This window comes from Miniopterus schreibersii (assembly GCF_964146895.1).
Source record: "Miniopterus schreibersii genome assembly, chromosome: 6".
NCBI classification, from domain to species: Eukaryota; Metazoa; Chordata; class Mammalia; order Chiroptera; family Miniopteridae; genus Miniopterus; species Miniopterus schreibersii.
Genome location: NC_138107.1, coordinates 56,592,423 through 56,611,828, shown reverse-complemented (window position 1 = coordinate 56,611,828; position 19,406 = coordinate 56,592,423). Strand labels below are relative to the sequence as shown.

The following is a 19,406-nucleotide window of genomic DNA, read 5'->3' as shown; positions in this document are numbered from 1 at the left end:
CCTCTCACATCTCTCCCCCAGCTTAATTCCATCCTCAAAGACAAGCAATGTAGCAATGTCTTGTGTTTCCTCCATGCGGTTTAAACATCTAGAAGCACACAAGAAGCAGCCCACATCAGGACTAAGTTCTGTTTCCTCAGTCCTTGGCCTTTGATTTTCATCTGTGTCTTCCCCTTGTGCTGTCTGCCACATGATGGTCCAGTCACATTCTTTGAATTGCCTTCCAGATAAAAATATCTTAATAAGTATGAGTGCCTTTGCCTGGAGGGTAAGTAAACAACTTTATGTGATTGGAGCTCTACAAGCACTTTGGTGTCACACTACTGTTAATTTAAACCATATCTTGAATGAGGTCCCTTAAGGTCATAAAGTAGAGACTCCAAAAACTGATCTGTCTTCTCTTGTTTCAGAAACTAGAATGAACCGAAGCATTCCTGTGGAGGTTGATGAATCAGAACCATACCCAAGTCAGTTATTGAAACCCATCCCAGAATATTCCCTGGAAGAGGAATCAGAACCACCTGCTCCAAATATAAGGAACATGGCACCCAACAGCTTGTCTGCACCCCAAACCCCTTACTATTCCTCGGGAGACTTTTCTCAGGCTCACCCTCACCTGAAACTTTCAAATCACCAGCGGCCTGTGTCCCAGCAGATCTGCTGCCTGCGCACTAAAGTCCTAGAGGAAAACGAAGACAGCTTCTGGAGGGGACATCCGGACCCCGGCAAAGATTTGCCCTCGGACTCCTCTGCAGCCAGCAAGCCTAAGTCTGAGTCTGTGGTTGGAGCCCTCCCCTCAGAGCATCAGTTTTCATTTATGGAAAAGCGTAATCAATGGCTAGGATCTCAGCTTTCAGCAGCTTCTCCTGACACCGGCCATGACTCAGACAAATCAGAGCCAAATTTACCTAATGCCTTAGCAGACTCCTCAGGCAACAGCCAAGAAACAGTGCAACGGCCCCAGCCCCACAGGAACCGAGCAGCCCCAGACCTGCCTACGATAGACACGGGGTATGATTCCCAGCCCCAGGACATCCTGGGCATCAGGCAGCTGGAAAGGCCGCTGCCCCTCACTTCCATGTGTTATCCCCAGGATCTCCCCGGACCCCTCAGGTCCAGGGAGTACCGTCTGTTTGATCCTCTGAGGCATCCAGCGTGTGCACAGATGCTGCCTCCCAACCCTTCCCCACGCGCTCAGTGGAACTATCAGTACCATTGTCCTGGAGTTCCCCATCACCAGGTGCCATGTAAGTGAGCTTTCCCTCCTCTGTTCATTCTGGGCTAGGTAACTAAGTAAACAAGGGCCTCGGTCAATGCCTCGTATCCACAGGTCAGCACAGACAGGTCAGGATGCAGGGAGGTTATTTTGCTTCCCATAGGGCTTTCCGTGTGTGGTTGGATTTGCAGGGGGCTTTGGAAGAATGCTTTCTCTTAGCCCAAAACCTGTCCCACTTGGAACCTGCCTCTCTAGGAACCTTGAAGGACAAAAAAGATTCCTCTGTCTAGGTTAGTTTAACTGAAACCTGCCTAGAGGCAGGGAGATGACCCAGTGGACTTCTTGAAAACTTCTTTGCTGTCCTAATTCTTGGGCATCTGGGTTCTTCCTTCTCTGCATGCTTTCTCCCCGATCTTAGATTTGGCAGAGAAAGGGGCCTTCAGTCAAAAAAAACAGAAGGTGCCAGAATGTCATTGAGACTCTGGATTCATGCCGTTACATGAAGATCATATTGTTCCTATGATTCCATTGCTTGAATCCCTTTGGAGACCTGAGCATTCTAGCCACACACCATGGCTGGTGGGCCCCTAACTCATCTAGATGTTTCACATCCCAGGCATTTGCCTATGCTATTCACGCTATCCAGACATTCTTCCCCGTCTTGTGTATTTGACCCAGCTCTATACCTCTTCTTTAACAGCTTTATTGAGATCTAATTTACATACTGTAAAATTCACCTTTTTAAGTGTACAATTCAATGAATTGTAGTATATTTACAGAGTTATACAACCATCAGCATATACATCTTTTAAGACTTAGCTCAAGTGTTCCCTCTGGAAACCTCCCTAGATCAGTCCCTCCTTCAGGCTGTTTCCTTATTGTCTGCCTGTTAGGGCACCTAATAAGCAGTATGCCCATCTCTCTTTCCAGATTGCAAGCTTTTGCACATCAGCAAAATTGTATTTTCAATCCATAATTCCCCAGCATTTAGCATAATGTCCAGCATATACTAGATTCTCAATAAGTTATTTCTAAATGAGCGAATGAATGAGTAATATGTATCAATGCATTAAGCTGCTCTGAAAGTGATAAAGTCTTAGACTGAGATAAAAGGTTCATTATAATCCTTGGTATTAAATCTCCACCAAGACCACTGGAAAATAGCAATAGGGCTTTACGGATCAAACACAGGGCCCTGAAATATGATACGTTTCTTAGCAAATAAACTGCAAAAAGCAATTCAAGTGGTACAGGAGTCTGTCCAAAGGCCTGACACCTAGCTTTAAAATAAATTATAGAAAAATTACAAATGCTGTAACCAGTCACAGTTTATGTATCATACATGTACAATTAGTATAAAGGTTCCTAAAGTGAATGGAGCAATACAGCAATTAATATTTTTTTAAAGAAAGGAAATAGAGGAATTTAACTTAGAAGAAACAAACATGAGTTTCAGAATAGGGCCAGGAGATGCGAAAACAGCAGGGCTTAAGGAGAGAGCGCCTCTGAGGCCTAAAACTGAGACCCAGCATGTTGGATGTTGGAAGTCACCTGACTGGGAGTTGTGGACACCACTGGCTCCTCAGAGTGCCCAGTAATCGGACGTGTGTGGTGGCTGCAGCTCCTTAAGTAATAGAAACAAACCTTGACAGGGAAAGGGTTGCATTTATTTCTCAGTGGTTTCCAGGTTAAAAGGGAAGACTTTGTGAGAATAATACCCTAAACTACTTTTTTAAACAATTATTTTCTACACTTAAAGATAATTTTTCTGATCACAACAGTAATATTTGTTCACTCTCAAAATTGAAATATGCTTAAAAGTTTAGTTTATATTTCCATCACCCAAATATAATTCCTTATTGGGTTTTTGATATATTTACTTCTGTTTCTTTTTTCTTTGTTTATACATCTAATGTAAAATCAAACTAGTTTCCAGTGACATTCAGTGTACTAGCTCTAGTACCATTTTAAAATGCTGCATAGTATTTCATCAGATGGATCTACCAAATTGCTTTATTTTTCATTGTTGGACATTTTAAATAGTTTCCAGTTTTTTATTCAATGAGCAGTGATATGACAACCATGTATGTAAGTTGTTTTCTGCATTTCTGATTAGTTCCTTAGATTGATGTGTAGGCATGTGAATACTTAGTCCAGGGTTTTGTGATACTAAGTCCCAAGCAGTTGCTTTTATCTACTAACAGGAGATAGTGATAGAAAAAGGAAGCATTGATGTATTATAATATGAGGGTCCCAGGAAGATCTTCCTATTTGAAAATATTTTTCCTGTTGAAGCCTAAAGTGGCACCATTAGCAATCCAGTCCTTGGAGGTTAGCATTGCCCACTCTGGGCAGGCTCTTTTAAAACGCAAACACTCCTGACTGGGAACATTTTTTGCCTCCATGACCTGATTTCTTTCATCAGGTCCCTTCTCTTCGCTCTCTGCATTATTTCCTTCTATGGAAGAAGAGGGAGGAAGGAGATGCCTAGGATCCTGGGAGTGAAGAGAGGTGATGAAAGGCAGAGAGGAGAGAGCCTGGACAGGAAAGGGGAACAATTCACAGAAAATGTACAAACACCCAATAAGCATATGAAACCAAGCTTAACATTACTAAATTTAAGAAAAGTTTATATATGCAAAAATTTTAAAGGTACCTTTTCCTAATGAAGTGTACAAAAATTGAAAACCTTGCATACCATCCAGTGTTAGTGGGTTTTGGAGAAGGGAACACTCCCATCTACTCTAGGTAGGAGTGAAATTGGTATAATCTTCCAGATGACAGTCTCACTCTTTAGCAAAACTTGAATGTGCTTACTCTTTGGCCTAGCAGAGTAAAATACACATTCTGACATTTTAAAAAAAAAGATTAAGTGGAAAAGCATGCAGTATTGATCCCATACATATTATTTTTAAAACCTGTATTTGTTTAAAAACTATATATTAAAAAATCTGGCCCCAACCATTAACAGTGATCATGGGGGATGGGGACAGGGAATTAAGAAGAGGTGGGGAGATTTTTCTTCTCACTTTATATACTTTTGTTAAATTTGGGATAGCAAACAGGCATTACTTTTATAATTAAAAAATAAGTAAAACTTAGAAGAAAGAAAAGTAAGGGGAAATGAGAATGTACAGGCAGGCTCACCCTAATTCACCCTACATGTGCCTTGGCCCTGGCTCCAGAGGCCATCTAATCACAGGGAAGAAGGTCAGGGTTGGGGCCTTTTTGTCAAGGACGCCCAGTGCTTATGGTATTTCTCCAGGGCAGTGCAAACTCAGAATATTTTATGAGGCCCCCAATAGCAAAGGCTTCATGCAGGTTGCTGTGAGGATTAAATGAGACAATGTATTAAAGATGCTAGAAAAGCGGCTGGCTTTTAGTAAGCCCTGAATAGCCAGCAGCTCTTAGTTACCGTTATTACTTAAATTAAAATCCTGCAGCACAGCCCTGTAGAGTGCTCCCCGACTTCCAGATCCCTTCTGCTGGTACAGATTTAAGTATTCAAAGCATGTGTACAATGCTTAGTTTCATGTCGGGGCTGTAACTGCACTTAATTGCCAACAAAACCACTTCAAAAGAGTTGTTCACCTAAGGGATGCTTGTGCAGTTGGAAACCATGGCTACGTGGTTCTCCTTGGCTTTAGAAGAGCATTACTTCCTCATCTGTTAATGAACATATAAATAAATAATGATCACCACGCAAATGGCATATCTTAGCCCGTGCAAGTTAAAGCAAAAATGGTTGCTGATCTCCTCTTTCATGTAAAAAAAAAAAAAAAAAAGTTTTCAAAGCAAGTGAACCGAGCAGTGGAAATAAGCCTGTTTCCCCTCCCCCACGGCTTGGAGGAGGCCGCCTGAGAATCCTTCCCGGCAAGGTCACCAGAATCGCGATCATAGCTGTGCAAGCAAATGAAACCTGTAATACAAATAAAGGAAAAAAAGAATGCATTGCATCTAAAGAGCCCTTACTATAAAATTCTTGCTTACTCTACCAAGAAAACAATAGAATAAAACTGTGGACACAGGCCTACTATTGCTCATGTGGACCAGAAAAGTGATTATTTGTGTGCTAGAATGCACGCACAATTAAAAGTAAGGAAAAGACAAGCCAGATGGAAGAAATGATCGCGAAAGGAGTTGCCCCTTCAGGAACCACAGCTGCTTATAGCTGTGAGAGTCCCTGTAACAGTTTATGTTGGCTATTTTGTTTCCTGGCTAAACAGCATTATATCACGATTTTTTTGACAACTTAAAAATCAGATTTTACTTTCTCTCTCATAAACTCTGTTAATTCCATTCTTAATAAGGAAGAAAAATGTTGAATGTTTTGCCTGATAAATGGAAAACCTCATTAGGATTTGGTTTACAAATTCCAAGTGGTAAAAACCCAGTAACATGAAGACCATATGTCCTCAGGCCAAGAGGGTCATAAGACTGACAAATAACATATCGTCCTGGGCACCCATTTATGATCGTAAGATTTGTATTGTGTTTTGTGCTTAGCACTGCCTCAGAATCGAGGCGTTACCATGCTAACAAATCATTTGTCTGTCACACCACCCACCACCTTCTATTCTTCATCTCCCGCAGAATAAACTCTCTTGATGGAATTTTAGACACTGGGGACAAGTAGTGGGGGAGATATTTTTGGGCAGTAATTCTTAAGTCTACCATGTAGGTGGCTGCCGACTTGCATGCCTCTCCTTCTCACACACTAACGAGTGTGGGCTTGTGTTTCAAAACAGACACCCACAGACACACAGATTTTCTCTCTCTCTCTCTACTTATTTTGAGCTGCTTAAGGGAACTGTATCCTACTTATCTGTGTTCACTGAGTGTCTAACCATAGAAATTCAATAAATATTTGTTGAACGAATAAAAAAAATTAAAAAAAAAACCTTTTCCCCACTTCCTGGGGAAAGGAGTGATCCCCAGTCATGAGCAGAGCCTCTGTGATACCAGGCCTTGAAAACGCCATCTATAATTGTCTTATGGGAGAGGGGCAGAATGGAGGGAGATCAATGGGATTTGGAAACAGGACTTGTTCATTCATTTATTAATTTATTAACTTATTCAACAAATATTTGCCGAGTACTCTGCTAGGCACTGGGTGTACATTGGTGACTACAACACATGGTCTTGTCTTCCACAGTGTACTGAGGAGACAGGTTAAGCAGAAAGCAGCAAACAGAACAAGCGTAAGTGCTGTGAAGGAAATAACCAGGTGTTAGCACAGACATCGATAGACAGGGAGGCCAGAGAAGGCTTTTTTGAGGACGACACATTTGAATTGAAACCGAACAGATGAGAAGGTCAAGGAAGCAGGAGCTGCTAAGGTACCAAAAGTAAAGCAGCAGAGTGAGCAGGGAGAGGCCTGATGTGCTGGAAGATGATGCCTGCAAGGGCTATGATAGGAATTTGGATTTGATTCTAAGTTAAACTTCTTTAGGAAAACAGAAAATTGAACTCTATAATCCTGAATAAGGAATTTAGAACAGTGCCTGTCATGTAGCAAGTACTCAATAAATGTTAGCCATATGTATATATATACACACACACATATATATATCCCTAGTAAGCCTCCGTCAAAATAGTAAAACACAATGATCAAAACTTGAGCAATGAAAGATATTCATCTGTGTGCTAAGCATAGTTTTTATTTAGCAACTTTTCCAGCCAAATTCCGGACAAAACCAAATTCCGCTTATAAGAGGGAAAGCTTATGTTTTTGTTATACCCTCTGATATTCAACATTTCTTTGTTTTAAACAACCAAAGGACAGCATGGAGGGCTGTATTGTCAGTACCCTAATTTAAAAAATAGATGAGGTGGATCATTTCGTCTGCTCACGTAAACTGGTTTAAGTTTTTACCACAGGTGAGCATTTCAGAAATGAAAGTTACAGCTAATCAAACACTTAGCCCACATGCCTTGGTGATTTTAATGATAAGATTTGTTGCTATGAGACAAAAACGTGTTGTGCGGGAAATAATCTGTTAAAGATAATATGACCTTGATTCAGAGGCTTTTGATTAACAGCACTAATATCCGATTTCTGGAAAAGAAACAAGCCCTATGATTAGAGCTTGGTGGTCCTTTTAAAGCAAATAAAACGTTATTAGCCATTTATTAACGGACATGGGAAGCAAACATTGTTTCAAACATTAAAAACGTTCAAGGCCACTAGCAAAGTTTTTCTTTTTTTTACCGTGTCTTTCTTCTTCCTACGTTCGGAGGGAGACACTGAAAGAACCAAATGGACCACAGGTGAGAGTAACCTAGAATACCCAAGACCTAGCAGGCAGAGTGTGCAGTCCCGGGTGGCTTCTCTTTTAGTGTGTGTGTGGAGCTGGCTTTGTAGCTGTTCAGTCTTTCATTTGTTTATTGAACATCCCCTGGTGCCCGCACTGGGCTTGGAGACGTGATGGCAAACAGACACAATTCGTGCTTTCAGAACTTAGATGCTAGGAGGGAAGGCAGATAAGAAGTTGACAACAGTTATTAATAACATAAACACATGGTAAGTGCTATGAAGAAAATAAAATGGGGATGGGGATGGGATAGGGCAACTGGGTGAAGGAGTGATACTTGAGTCTCTTTGAACAGGTGATATCTGGGCTGAGCCCTGAATGACAAGAAGTTGATCTGTAAAGATATAAGACAAAAACGTTCTGGGCAGAGAGGATGGCAACCCAAGGGCCCAGAGGCAGGACAAGCTTGGGTGTTTGAGAGAGAGAAAGGTGGCCAAGACGGTAGCTGGGGCTTGGTGAGCATGTGCGAGCATCGTAGGAGATGAGACCAAGAAGGACAGGGATCCAATCGTGCAGGGTGGATTTCAAGTGCAATGGGATCTCTGGAGGGTTGTACCTAGAGCTGGTTTTGTAAACGGTCCACTGGTGCATGACTTATCTGAAAGCAGGGTTGGCCCCTGCCTGGTGACCTGAAGGTAGTGGCGCTTTTGGCCCTTTTCTAGCTGGGAAAAAGTTGCAGCAGTAGTGACCTCCCTGTTGGCCTAACTGGCCATCTGGACCCAGAATATATCTGACCTGCTCCAGGAAGGCTATAAAAGCAAAACCTGCATAGTGTATCTTGTCCGAGGACACAGGGCTCTCTGTGGTCCCATCTCCCCGTTCTTAGAGATGCCTTCCACATCATGGTCTCCTTCATCAGCCAGGGGGTTGGGATAGACCCAGCAGGTTCTCTGATTCTCTCCCCCTTTCTTAAGCCCCTAATGTCATGACCAGTCCTAAACAATAGTAGGGCAAGGGTTACAGTCAGCCAGGAGAGAGCTGGGTTGGAGGGAAATGGTCGCTTTTGCCAGAGGAAATATGACAGGAAGGACCTGGCTAGTGTCACAGGTCAAAGCAGACAGTAGATTGAATCCAGGGAATCTGACCATGCTTGAGTCACTGGCTTGGGCACATTTCCAGGGCTACCCAGCCAAGTTTCCTGCATCCAGACAGTGGAGACCTGGAGGCAGCTACACTAGTGGAACACACACGTTGTTTGTCTTCTGTTCTGTATTTGAGGACATCATTCCCCTAAATGTTCCCCTGGGAACTTCAATGGCCCCTGACAACTTATCAAACTAAGAATACAATTCTTAGCCACATTTTCACACTCTACATTCTGGTTCCAACCTACCTTGTCTGTTACTTTCTTGTTTGCTTGCAAGTTTTATTTCACTTTACATCCTGCATGTATCCTACCTATAGTGGGAAAACTCGATTATTACTTTTATAATCAGAGAAAAAATAAAGACCAATATATATATTTTTTGAAAAATAAGATTCCTTCTTGCCCTAACTAGCTATGCTTCCTGGATCATCCATCTTCTTAATGTGGGCAGAGGTGGCAATGCTTGGCTCACAGGAGGTGCTCATGGTTCATTCTGCAGGGTTACCCACTTGGCTCTGTCCAGCTCCCTCAGAGGCTGGGCCCACCCCTAAGGCACATCCTCACCTCTCAGGTTTCCCACACTTGAGCCCCTTTGGGCCTGAGAAGTTCCCTCAGAGCCTTCCTCTCTCACCCGCACTGGGTTCCCTGCATCCCTCCTCTGGCCCTCAGTGCCCTTCCCTCACCTGGACAGGCAGGCTGCCCTTCTTCCCTTGAGACCCTGCTGCCCCTGGGCTTGGCTGGGACCAACTTTCTCCTAAGTTGCACATTCACATGAGTCACTGCCAGCCCTGGCTCTGCTCTGAGCCCTGTCCTCTTCTAACCACCTTGGCCTCAAGTGCACACAGGCTTTAGCAAGAGAGGACCAAGAAAGTTGGGTTGTATTGCCAACTGATTGGCTGCTTCCCAGAGGTATGAGCCAAGTTTTCATTCATTTATTTCTTTGTAAGAGAAAGTGGTGTGTGTCTGTGTCCACTTGGAGGGGAAAATGAAAAAGTAGTGATTCTGTATCTACCATAGTGACAATTGCTCTTAGCCTTGGGTTCTAGAAACTTGGAGAATTATGGTAGGAATGGTGGTGGTGTTACTGGAAAGGGGACCTCGCCCTCGGCGGGTCTGCCTAGGGCCAGCCATTAGTGTGTGGGTTCTTGACTTAGTGCAGGGAAAATTTCACAACATGAAATAGTCCAGACGACTATGAGGGAGCATTTATTAAAGCTGGGGACAGTAAAATAAGAAATGACTTAGCATAGAAGCAGCAACAGGAGAGCCTAGGCTGGGCTGCCCTGGCTCTCCAGGAAGTCAGAGAAAAGGGAGTCTTGGAAACAGGTTCAGGGGACTAGCCCGCAACGATCTGCCTCTGCCCGTTGCTGCCCTGGTTGCAAGTCTCATGAGGTCCCTTAGAGTTTAGGAGATGCGTGCCTGTGTGGGAAGAAGGGAAAGGGAATGGCAATGGCGGATGGGCGGTGCTCCCCAGAGGGAGAACAGGTGCTGGGTTCTTTGTGTTGAGGCTTTTACTTCTCTCTTGCAGGTGGGAATCTTAGGGGTGGCCTCAGGGGAAGGTTTCAACAGAATATTCATCAGTTTTCTAGGTGTGCTTCTCCAGGGCCATGGTCTCCACTGATTGGTCAGTGTCAGGTCAGGGGGTCGTTAGTCATTACAGCTGGTCCTGGTGTTGCCCACTTGGTTTTGCTGCTTTTTTAGGTCTGGAGCTGAAATACAATTGAGGCCTAGATGTTATTTCTAAGGAGGTGACCTGTATCTGCTGTAAATTGCTGTCAGTTTGTTCAGCTATCTGTCTCAGTTTTCCTGTTCCACTTATCTTGGCTTACTGGCCTGTCTCAGTGTGGGGCAGGTTCTTCATGGTTGGATAATCCTAAGTAACTTATTAAAATTGGGGCCTGTGTGGAGCTTTGCACTTTCCGATTAGAACACCAGACTCATGATTTCACAGGTGTTTTTATTTTGGAAAACAAAACCACAATGACTCAATTTAATGAAAACTATCAAGTAAATGATAGTACAGAAATATGGCAAACATCACGGAGGTGGTAACTGATGTCTGGAATCGTCAGTTGGTTATCAAGACAAAAATCTGCACTGAGCTTACCTCTCCTTTCTCACGAAGAACTAGAGTCAGTCTTCCTTATTCTCTTGGCTCTCTTCACCTACAGATGGCCAGGACTACCCTCGAGCAGCCTACCAGCAAGTGGTCCAGCGGGCTCTGCCTGTGCAGCCCCTACCTGGAGCCAGTGTGAGAGGCCCGCACCCTGTGCAGAAAGTCATTCTGAATTACCCCAGCCCCTGGGGCCAAGAAGAGAGGCCAGCACAAAGAGACTATTCCTCCCCGGGGCTTCCGAGATATCAGTAAGTATTACAGGGCCAACCTGCAGATAATTTTAACACGAAAAAGCATGAGGCCAATGCAGTGGTGTATCAAAACTCTCTGTTGGCTTACTACTAGGTTAGTGACCAAGTCACACAGTGGAGCACCCCACAGAGACTTTTCAGGTCAGGAGGAAGCGGAAGCTGGTTGACAAGAAACTTTCCCAGGCATATCAAACCACTGATGACTGGTCAAATTTCTCTTGAAAAAAAGGCTCCTAAGATGCTAAGTCACACTTGCTTCTTTTACCTTCAGATCACCTGGCCTTTTAGCCCATGAAGTAGATTTTTAGTTTTGCTCTGCCTGAATTCCCATTAGATGAAGGCATATTTTATAGGAATTTTTCTCTATATTAATAAAAATATAAAATAAATAACTTACTCAAATGTTCACATTTTAGAAATATAGTATAGTTTGGATTCCGTGTAATTTTATTTAAAGTCCTTGTTGCATAAGTCTCAGAATTCCTGATTACTCTTTTGGGTAAAAATATGAAAACATAAACAATAGTCTATAAAAAATGGCAAATACACGTAGATTTTGTGATCAAAACATTTTTTTTAATTTAAAATAATCTCAAACAAAAAATAAAATAAAATAATCTCAAACACAAAACAGATAGAAACATCCATGTTCCCACCACCTAGATTTTTTAAATGTTAACATAGGGCGGGGCAACATTTGAGTCAGAGGTGTTTTTTTTAAAGAAAAAACATTAGTGCCCTTATCAGTTAGGATTCAGTTACAGAAAACAACTCTAGCCAGTTTAAGGAGAAGGGATTTAATTTGGGAAGTGGGTGCTTACATTCTTGGAGGTTGGAGGAGCAAACTTTAGGCCGGGCTTCCAGGAGCGATCCCAAAGAAGGCCACAGAACAGGACGGCATCATGGTCAGAGAGGCAGAGGGGCAGAGGATCAGAGCATCACTGGGGAGCTCTCCATTCTTGGCCACGCTGCCCAGAACAATCCAGAATCAGGGAGCTGCCAGCACTGCAACTATTAATGCATTCTGTGCTGCTAGACCTGCACTGGCCAAAAACGGATGCTCATGCCCTGACCTTGACACTATGAAGCCCGAACCACAGACGTAGCAGAAGCGTGGCCTCCATTTCCTCTGCCTCCCACATCTCACATGAGTGCATCTGATGGTTCCTCTCAGCACCATGTTCATGGAAATACTGGCAGCCAAAGCAGCGCCACATAACCATGTGGCGGAAACTACTGAAAGGATCTTCAGTATCGGATTTTCATCCATATATTAACAACACAAATCTTTTTAAACCTACATGGTCTTTTCCACTTTTTGATACATAATCAAATGTTATCTGTCATGAGCTAAAAGTCTTTTTTATCTGAACGTCTATTAATGCCAACCTTGCATCACCCATTATATTGTGTTTTATTGGTGACCTTATCAGGTGCATGAGACTTATCTTCCCAAGGAGACAGTCCTTGAATCGAGAAATCAAATTCTATTTCCCTCTTTCGACCCCTAGCTCAGCCCTCACATATGGCAACGTGCCCTATTGCTTATTGACCAAAACTCCATGGAGCAAGTCTGTCCCTCTGGTTCAGAAAAGAATGGAAGCAGAGGAGAGAGAGAGCTCCCTGGTATTAGTTCTTATAGCCTTCCTGCTCCTCAAGGTGTGCCTTTGTTGAGAAGGAAATTTCATTGTACGTGTATTCCTTTCCAGGGACCAGTATAACCAGCCACCTAATAGAGCTGGAGCTCCTGAGGAGTCCTTGGAGTGTCCTGCAGAGTTGAGACCACAGGGTCCCCAGGCTCCGTATCCAGCTGCTGTCCCTAGACCCCCTAGTAACCCTCTAGCCAGAGGAACTCTGAAAATAAGCAATTTGCCAGAAGAATTGAGTAAGTTGTTTGCAATGATGTGTGTGGGGTTTTTTCTTTCTTCTTGTCTAGTCTTATATTTTGAGAGTATTGCATAATTATTCATCCATAATCTTAGATATTTCTCATATATACAGTAAAATAAAATTTACTTTTTTGCTTTTTGCTAAAAAAGTAGCCGACATTTAGTATGAATGTTTTTAGTGATTTTGATACTACTAGCAATACTCACAAGTGGTAGGTTTTCTTAAACATACACTCCAACAACAAATAACCCCAATGCTTTTTCCCTCTTCTAAATGACAGTCTTGGGTGGACTCGTTCCTGAGTGAATTGATTGGATGTCCATGTGGTATTGGCCAGGGACCTAGCTCTTACCATAAATTAGCAGCAGCCATCTAGAACGAGGTCATTTCCTGTAGGAATGAGCAATCTCGTTGGGCAAGAGCAGTCTCACATTCTCCACACTGCCTTACAACCAAATGCAAACTAAGCCTTTTATTTAAAGAAGCATTCGGCTACGTGTCAGGTGATGATTCTTTTTCCACATTTTGCAGCCAGAAACAAAAATGTTGAAATATCACCAAAATGTTCTCATATTAAGGTATATCATCTTAAGAAAACAGCCACTACTCATGAAATTGTTATATTCTGCTGTGCTTGCTGGAGAAGCTCAGGTAATTCTAAGAAGTCCTGTCCAAATCTGGGCACTTCTTTGAACCAAGTTTGAAAATTAAGACTTTTGCATTTGCTAATTCCTATTGGGGATCTGTGCTCTTTAGTCATTTAGGACTTGAAAGATTTCTATTACAATGATCCATTGTCTTTTCATTCAAAAATAATTTTTTAATCTTCTTAAACTCTTACACATTTTAATTTTGAGCATTTCTGGAAAATGGAGAATCCTACCCTGCATAGGATGTAGCCTGGTGTCAGTCTATACATCATATTTATCTTACCATAATCTATAAAGGGAATCCTAAAATTCTTACATAGGAATTGGTTGAATATTAGGTGTTGAGGAGAAAAGAAATTGAGTGCCATCAATATACCTGGCTGCTTAAATAAGTCAATATGACCATGGTATACACTTCCATATGAGAAGCATGTTTCAAAAACCAAAGGCCTAAGCGAAGATTAATATGTAATGACTCATATTTTCCCTCCAACTCCGCTTTCTTCTCCACCCTCTGCCCCAGGGGCTTCCTGAGATTTAGCGGGTTCATCCGTCCCAGACTAGAGACCAGCACACAGAGATTGTTCATCTAGCACATTAGCGTGCTAGCCAGATAATTTCCCCAAGGGTTAAGCCCGAGGAAACGCTGGTTCTCACGCTGACTGGGCCAAGTGTGTAGGCACAACACTGTCTGCTGCTCTGGGCTCACCCAAGGGAGCAGCGAGGGAGGCAGTGATGCTGGACCGCCCGAAGCACTGTCTTACTGTCAAGCTACTGAAGTTTTACTAACATTTCTGAGTTGTGCTTTCGTCTACTCCAACTTCCTGGCCTTTCCCCCACCAATAAGTGGATGGGGAGGAAGGAAGGGGTGGGGCACCTTTTTCCCTCTTCCCTCACTTGCTCTTGTCAAGCGAGAGTTCAAGGCACAGAGAACACCATGAGATCAAAGGGGGATGCTGCAGGGTGGCCCCTTAACAATACTCAACTTCTGGGCCCGCTGTGAGAGTATTCCTGAGGCACAGTGCCAAGTGTCTCTTAAGAGACCAGGTGGTGGCCTGATCTTAAGGACACCCAGGTTCTGGGTAATGGATTTTTTGTTAATGCATCATGTCGTTTTTCAGAAGACCTCAGCTTGTCTCAGCCTGCCAGCACTCTCCCCTGTGCCTCTTCTTTCCATGCATCCTGAGCAGTCTGCGTGCCCTTGGGCAGACCCCCTGCTTCTTAGGGCCTGCAGATCTATGTCCTGAGGACAGCAGTCCACACTGCTACAGGCATAAGCCCTCAGACCAACCCCCATCCAAAGGCTTCACTTTATTATTCCAGAAGAACAAATGACATTGCATACAATTTATGTGTTGTTCAAAATATAATTATTGTTATTTGACTAGTTTCTAATAAATGTGAAAAATCTCTCTTAGGGAAAGTCTTTATCACTTATTCTGTGGACACAGCCATGGAGGTGGTGAAATTCGTGAACTTTTTGCTGGTAAATGGCTTCCAGACTGCAGTAAGTATTTTATCCAAAGAGAAGACCAAACAATTAAAGTGGCTACAGGAAAATAAAAAACAAAAGGAGACAAATGATAACGGTTGATCTTTTAAACCGTATTATTTGATTTGTGTGATTATGGACTAATTGCTTATGAATTTAGCTAATTGTTTTCGGGGATTTTAATGTACCCACAGTCTCCAGTATGTTTTCCCTGCATGCTTTTTGAGTGAGTGACCCTGAGTACCTCTGAACAGCCCGAAGGGTGTTAATGCTGATCCCAGACCCAGCTGACCCCTGGCCTGCAGGCAGCGCCAGCCTCTTGCTGCCCTTTGCACCTTTGCCTTCTTCACCAGTCGTGCCCGCGTGGGCCGGGCCTCCTGTGATGCACGAGGCTTCAGGCTGCAGCGGAGCACCCGCTTGTTCTACAAGGTCCTCGGCTGGGCGCTGCGCTGTGGGGTCTGAAGCAGAAGCCCTGCGGCCTGGCCCCCCGCCGTGCACAGCTGCCCTTCTACACCTGGATGCAGCAGCGGAGCTGCTGCCACGTGGCCAGGTGCTCGGCTGGTCTACTTCCAGGGCAGACAGACAGCCCAGCCCTGCAGTTCACCGTGACCTTGGCCCGAGAAATCTCAGGGAGCACATGCTCCTCAAGTCCCCCCGCAGTGCCTTGCCACAGCTTAAAGCCACGTTAAGTTTTTCTTTAGGATAAATCACATGTCACAGGAGCCTACCCAGAAGACTGGCTTTCCTCAGCACTGGACCACTTTTTTCCTTCCTGGATGCCTGCTCTGGGTATTTAGTGACAGTGAATTCTAGAGTGGCAAAAAATTAAGGGAAATATCTATGGATAGGAACGTTGAAGAATAAAGAGGGAATCCTTAGTAAATCAATGTCCATTTTAAATATTATGTGACATAATTTAACAGGAGTTTTTATTTGAATTTTTTTTTATACTATGATTTTTTTTTTTTAAATGAAAGTATTTGAAAGTTTAAAAAAGCATACAATTAATACATCCAACTTCATGGCTATATAGAAACCAACATTTCAGTTTCTCATTTCTGGAATAAGAAAGTGCTGTGGCAACCATGACATAAAGTCAAATTACAGGACATAAGGCCAACATTTCAGAAAAGATCTTAACTTTTGGTCATTTCCAAATAAGCATACTGATTGCTCCGGAAGAAGACAGGTTTTTGTGACCTTAACAACGAGGGGCTGCTTAGGCAGATTTTAAATTTCTCCTTGACCTCATCACTATGAAGTCCTGTCGTAGAATCACAGAGCCCAGTCCTGACAGCTAACTTACTAGATTGATACATTAAGGTCTCCTTAGAGGAAAAAAAAACTTAATGGGTAAGCTAAGGAGAATTTTAAAAAGGAAATATTTTCAAAACTTCAGATAAGTTTTGGGAGCCCACGGAATTGTGCAATATCCTGGGATGAGCAAAAGCAGGGAGTTGCTACCACCCTAGGTCTAAAGAAGCAAGGAGCAGTGGTTATTAAAACCTGAAAAAGGGTGGCTGTATTGGTTAGCTAGGGCTGCCATAAGGAAAGTACCACAGACTGGGAGGCTTAAACAACAGAATTTTATTTCCTCACAGTTCTGGAGGCTAAAAGTTAAAAGATCAAGGTTTCAACAGGATTGATTTTATTCAGAGCCTTCTTCCTTGGCTTATAGACGGCCATCTTCTCTGTCTTCACCAGGTCTTTCCTCTGTGTCCCAGTCTCCTCCTATAAGGACACCAGTCATATTGGATCAGAGGCCACCCATATAACCTCACTTACCTTAATTACCTCTTTGAAAGCCCTATCTCCAAACACATTCACAATCTGAGGCGCTGGGGGTTAAAACTTTAACATGATTTTGGGAGAACAGAATTTGGCCCATAACACAGCCATGTGGAGAAGTTGGCCTGACAGAAGCTGTGGACTTTGGCAGAAATTTAGAAAGACACATGGAAGATATCCAGTACACTGCGCCTCCTGGAATGCCCAGCTCACAGCAGGGAATGATTTAGGTCCTGGGATAATAATAACCATTTATTGAGTACTTACATCACACCTAGCATTATGATGTGCCTTTTCCATGTTAACTCATTTTAATCCTCACAACCACTCTAGGAAGTATATTTATTAACCATATATTACAAATAAAGATACTGAGACTTAGAGAACTTTAGTACTAGTTTCCAAAGTCACGCACGTGGGAAGTGCAGAGGCCAGGAGTAGAACCAAGAGGTGAGCCAAGTTGTTTGTCTCTTCTCGGCCCCAACATTATGGTGCTTCTGTCTTGTATAACAGAAATGGAGCACCCTGGCACAGTAACAGAGTCACAGAAGCTTTCTCAAGATTACTTAATGTAGTCATTGGACATCAGACATTTTAAAGCAGCAAATGGCCATCCAGACCTAAAGGAATGCCATCCATTTTTGATGTCCCATCAGTAAAGAAACATATTCTGAACTCATATTGTTTGATGTACATGAAGCATGACCTCGTTCTAGGAGACTTAGAACCAGGCAGAAGAGATAAGGCAGACATAAATGAGACATTTAGTAAATGAAAGAATGTTACAATATGTGTTAATTGTCCAGTACCCCTGGTGGTCACAATGGGGCAAAGTTTGATGAGGTGGGGAGGAGGAAGTCTGTGTGGGGAGGACTCTGAGAGCAGGGGGGCTTGCACTGTGCTTTTTGAGTGCAGTGCAAGGACAGCAATATGGGGAGTAGAGTAGGCAGGGCATGTGGGGAAGATAGAGGTAAGACTAGATCATGGATGGCATGGAAAGCTTGCTGAATGACTGGGACTTGATCCTATCAGTCCTAAATAGCGGAGTGACATTTAGGACAACTGATCTGGGAGCCGTGGCTGAGTCCACTAACGCCTCTTCAAGGACTCTGTCCCTGAGTCATCCATTCCAGCACAAAATCCCCCTTCTGATCAAAAGCACCTTGTACACACTCACTACCCTCTGGCTGCAGGACAAGTCTGAGCCCAAGAAAGGCCTTATATTCCGTCTTCTGTAAAATAGAAAATACCTGGCTTTTCTCCCCTTCCAGTACTCCTTCAGAGACTTTATTTAATATGTCTTTTCAAGGCCCAAGAGGTCTACTTCATTTTCATCGTAAACCTTTCCCCTAGCATCTTAGTAATTGTTTTCGTGACTAGTCTTTGGATTTGCTCCAAGTTTCATGCAATCCTTTTTAAACGTATGGATTGAAACTAGACATAATACTGTAATAATGACCTGGCCAATGCAAGTAAAGCACCACATTTTGTATCTCAATACTTGCACACCATGTAGCCACTAAAATGTTCCAAAATCATGCTTGCCTTTCAAATTATATACAGATAATTATTGGTTTGTATATTGTTGGCGTACACCCAGCTTGTGGTCCGTGTCTCTCAGATTTTTAAAGCATAATAATTGTGTAGGCAAAGATACATTTTGATGCATACATGTATATCCTAATAATGAATATTAAATAGTTCAATGCCTGCTAATGTTGAAATAGGGAACATTTTAAGAAAAATGTATTTTTTTAAGACTTACATGCTCCTCCCTGCAAAAAGCATTAGTGACTTTTTCCATTTTAAATGTATATAGTCTTGTGTTTTCTCTTGCTGTGCATCTAGATAGAGCTTCTCATTAAGAGCCGCCTCCCACATATTTTTCTTGTAGATTGACATTTTTGAGGATAGAATCCGAGGCATTGATATCATTAAGTGGATGGAACGCTACCTTAGAGATGTAAGTACATTCCAAAATTCCGAGTTTATTTTCAGGTGAGAAAGACAATTAGCTTGTGAAGTTACTTTATGAAAGAAGCACCGGCATACCCACCAAGTCCAAGTCCAAAGCCGAGAAAGTCCCAACAAAGCCTCCCTTGTTGGCAGCCGTGCAAAGACTTGGAGGGGAAGGATGGGGTCACCCTCCTGGACAGGCACAGGCAGGAAATAACAGTCAAACCAGACACAGGTGGTTGATAACAATCAGAGCAAACAATTCTCTGAGCAGAATAGGAAAGGAGGAAATGAAGGCGGGAGTGGGGAGGGAGCAGCAGAATTCGATTTAATCTAAGACCACCCCAAGTGTCTTGTAGGACCCAGCTGAAGAGCTTTGCTGAGCACTTTGTGCTTCAAGATAGAAATTAATTGCTGCCAGCGTGTCCATGTCGGTGCTCTGGCTGTGTCTTTGGGAGAAAGGGCAGCAGTGGGGCACAGTCTGAGCAGGCTGGGGTTTTGTGGCTTTTCCTTTTGTCTGCAGCCTGATGTCTGCTTTGTGGGGAAGGGTCTGGTCCCCCTGACTGCTAACGGGGCCCTGGCCAGGAGGGCCGCCAGGAGCACAGTAACTGGCAGCTCAGAGTCAGCTGCGGGAGGAAGGGGCCTC

The 19,406-nt window shown here is 43.2% G+C and overlaps 1 protein-coding gene and 1 long non-coding RNA gene across 3 annotated transcripts in view; one reads left to right on the top strand and one right to left on the bottom strand.

Annotated features, from left to right (window-relative positions):
- LOC308558602 overlaps window positions 1-19,406 on the bottom strand; it is an 81,588-nt gene that overhangs the window by 4,634 nt on the left and 57,548 nt on the right. The window lies entirely within an intron of this gene.
- The window catches only part of TRAF3IP2 (TRAF3 interacting protein 2), a 37,764-nt gene that overhangs the window by 11,628 nt on the left and 6,730 nt on the right, over window positions 1-19,406 (top strand). For both annotated transcript variants that reach the window (XM_081140494.1, XM_081140493.1), the window contains exons 2-6: window positions 411-1,247; window positions 10,789-10,981; window positions 12,694-12,869; window positions 14,943-15,031; window positions 18,699-18,767. In XM_081140494.1, coding sequence (XP_080996620.1) covers window positions 419-1,247; window positions 10,789-10,981; window positions 12,694-12,869; window positions 14,943-15,031; window positions 18,699-18,767 — 1,356 coding nt within the window. In that variant the 5' untranslated portion in view covers window positions 411-418. The remainder of the gene's footprint in view (window positions 1-410; window positions 1,248-10,788; window positions 10,982-12,693; window positions 12,870-14,942; window positions 15,032-18,698; window positions 18,768-19,406) is intronic.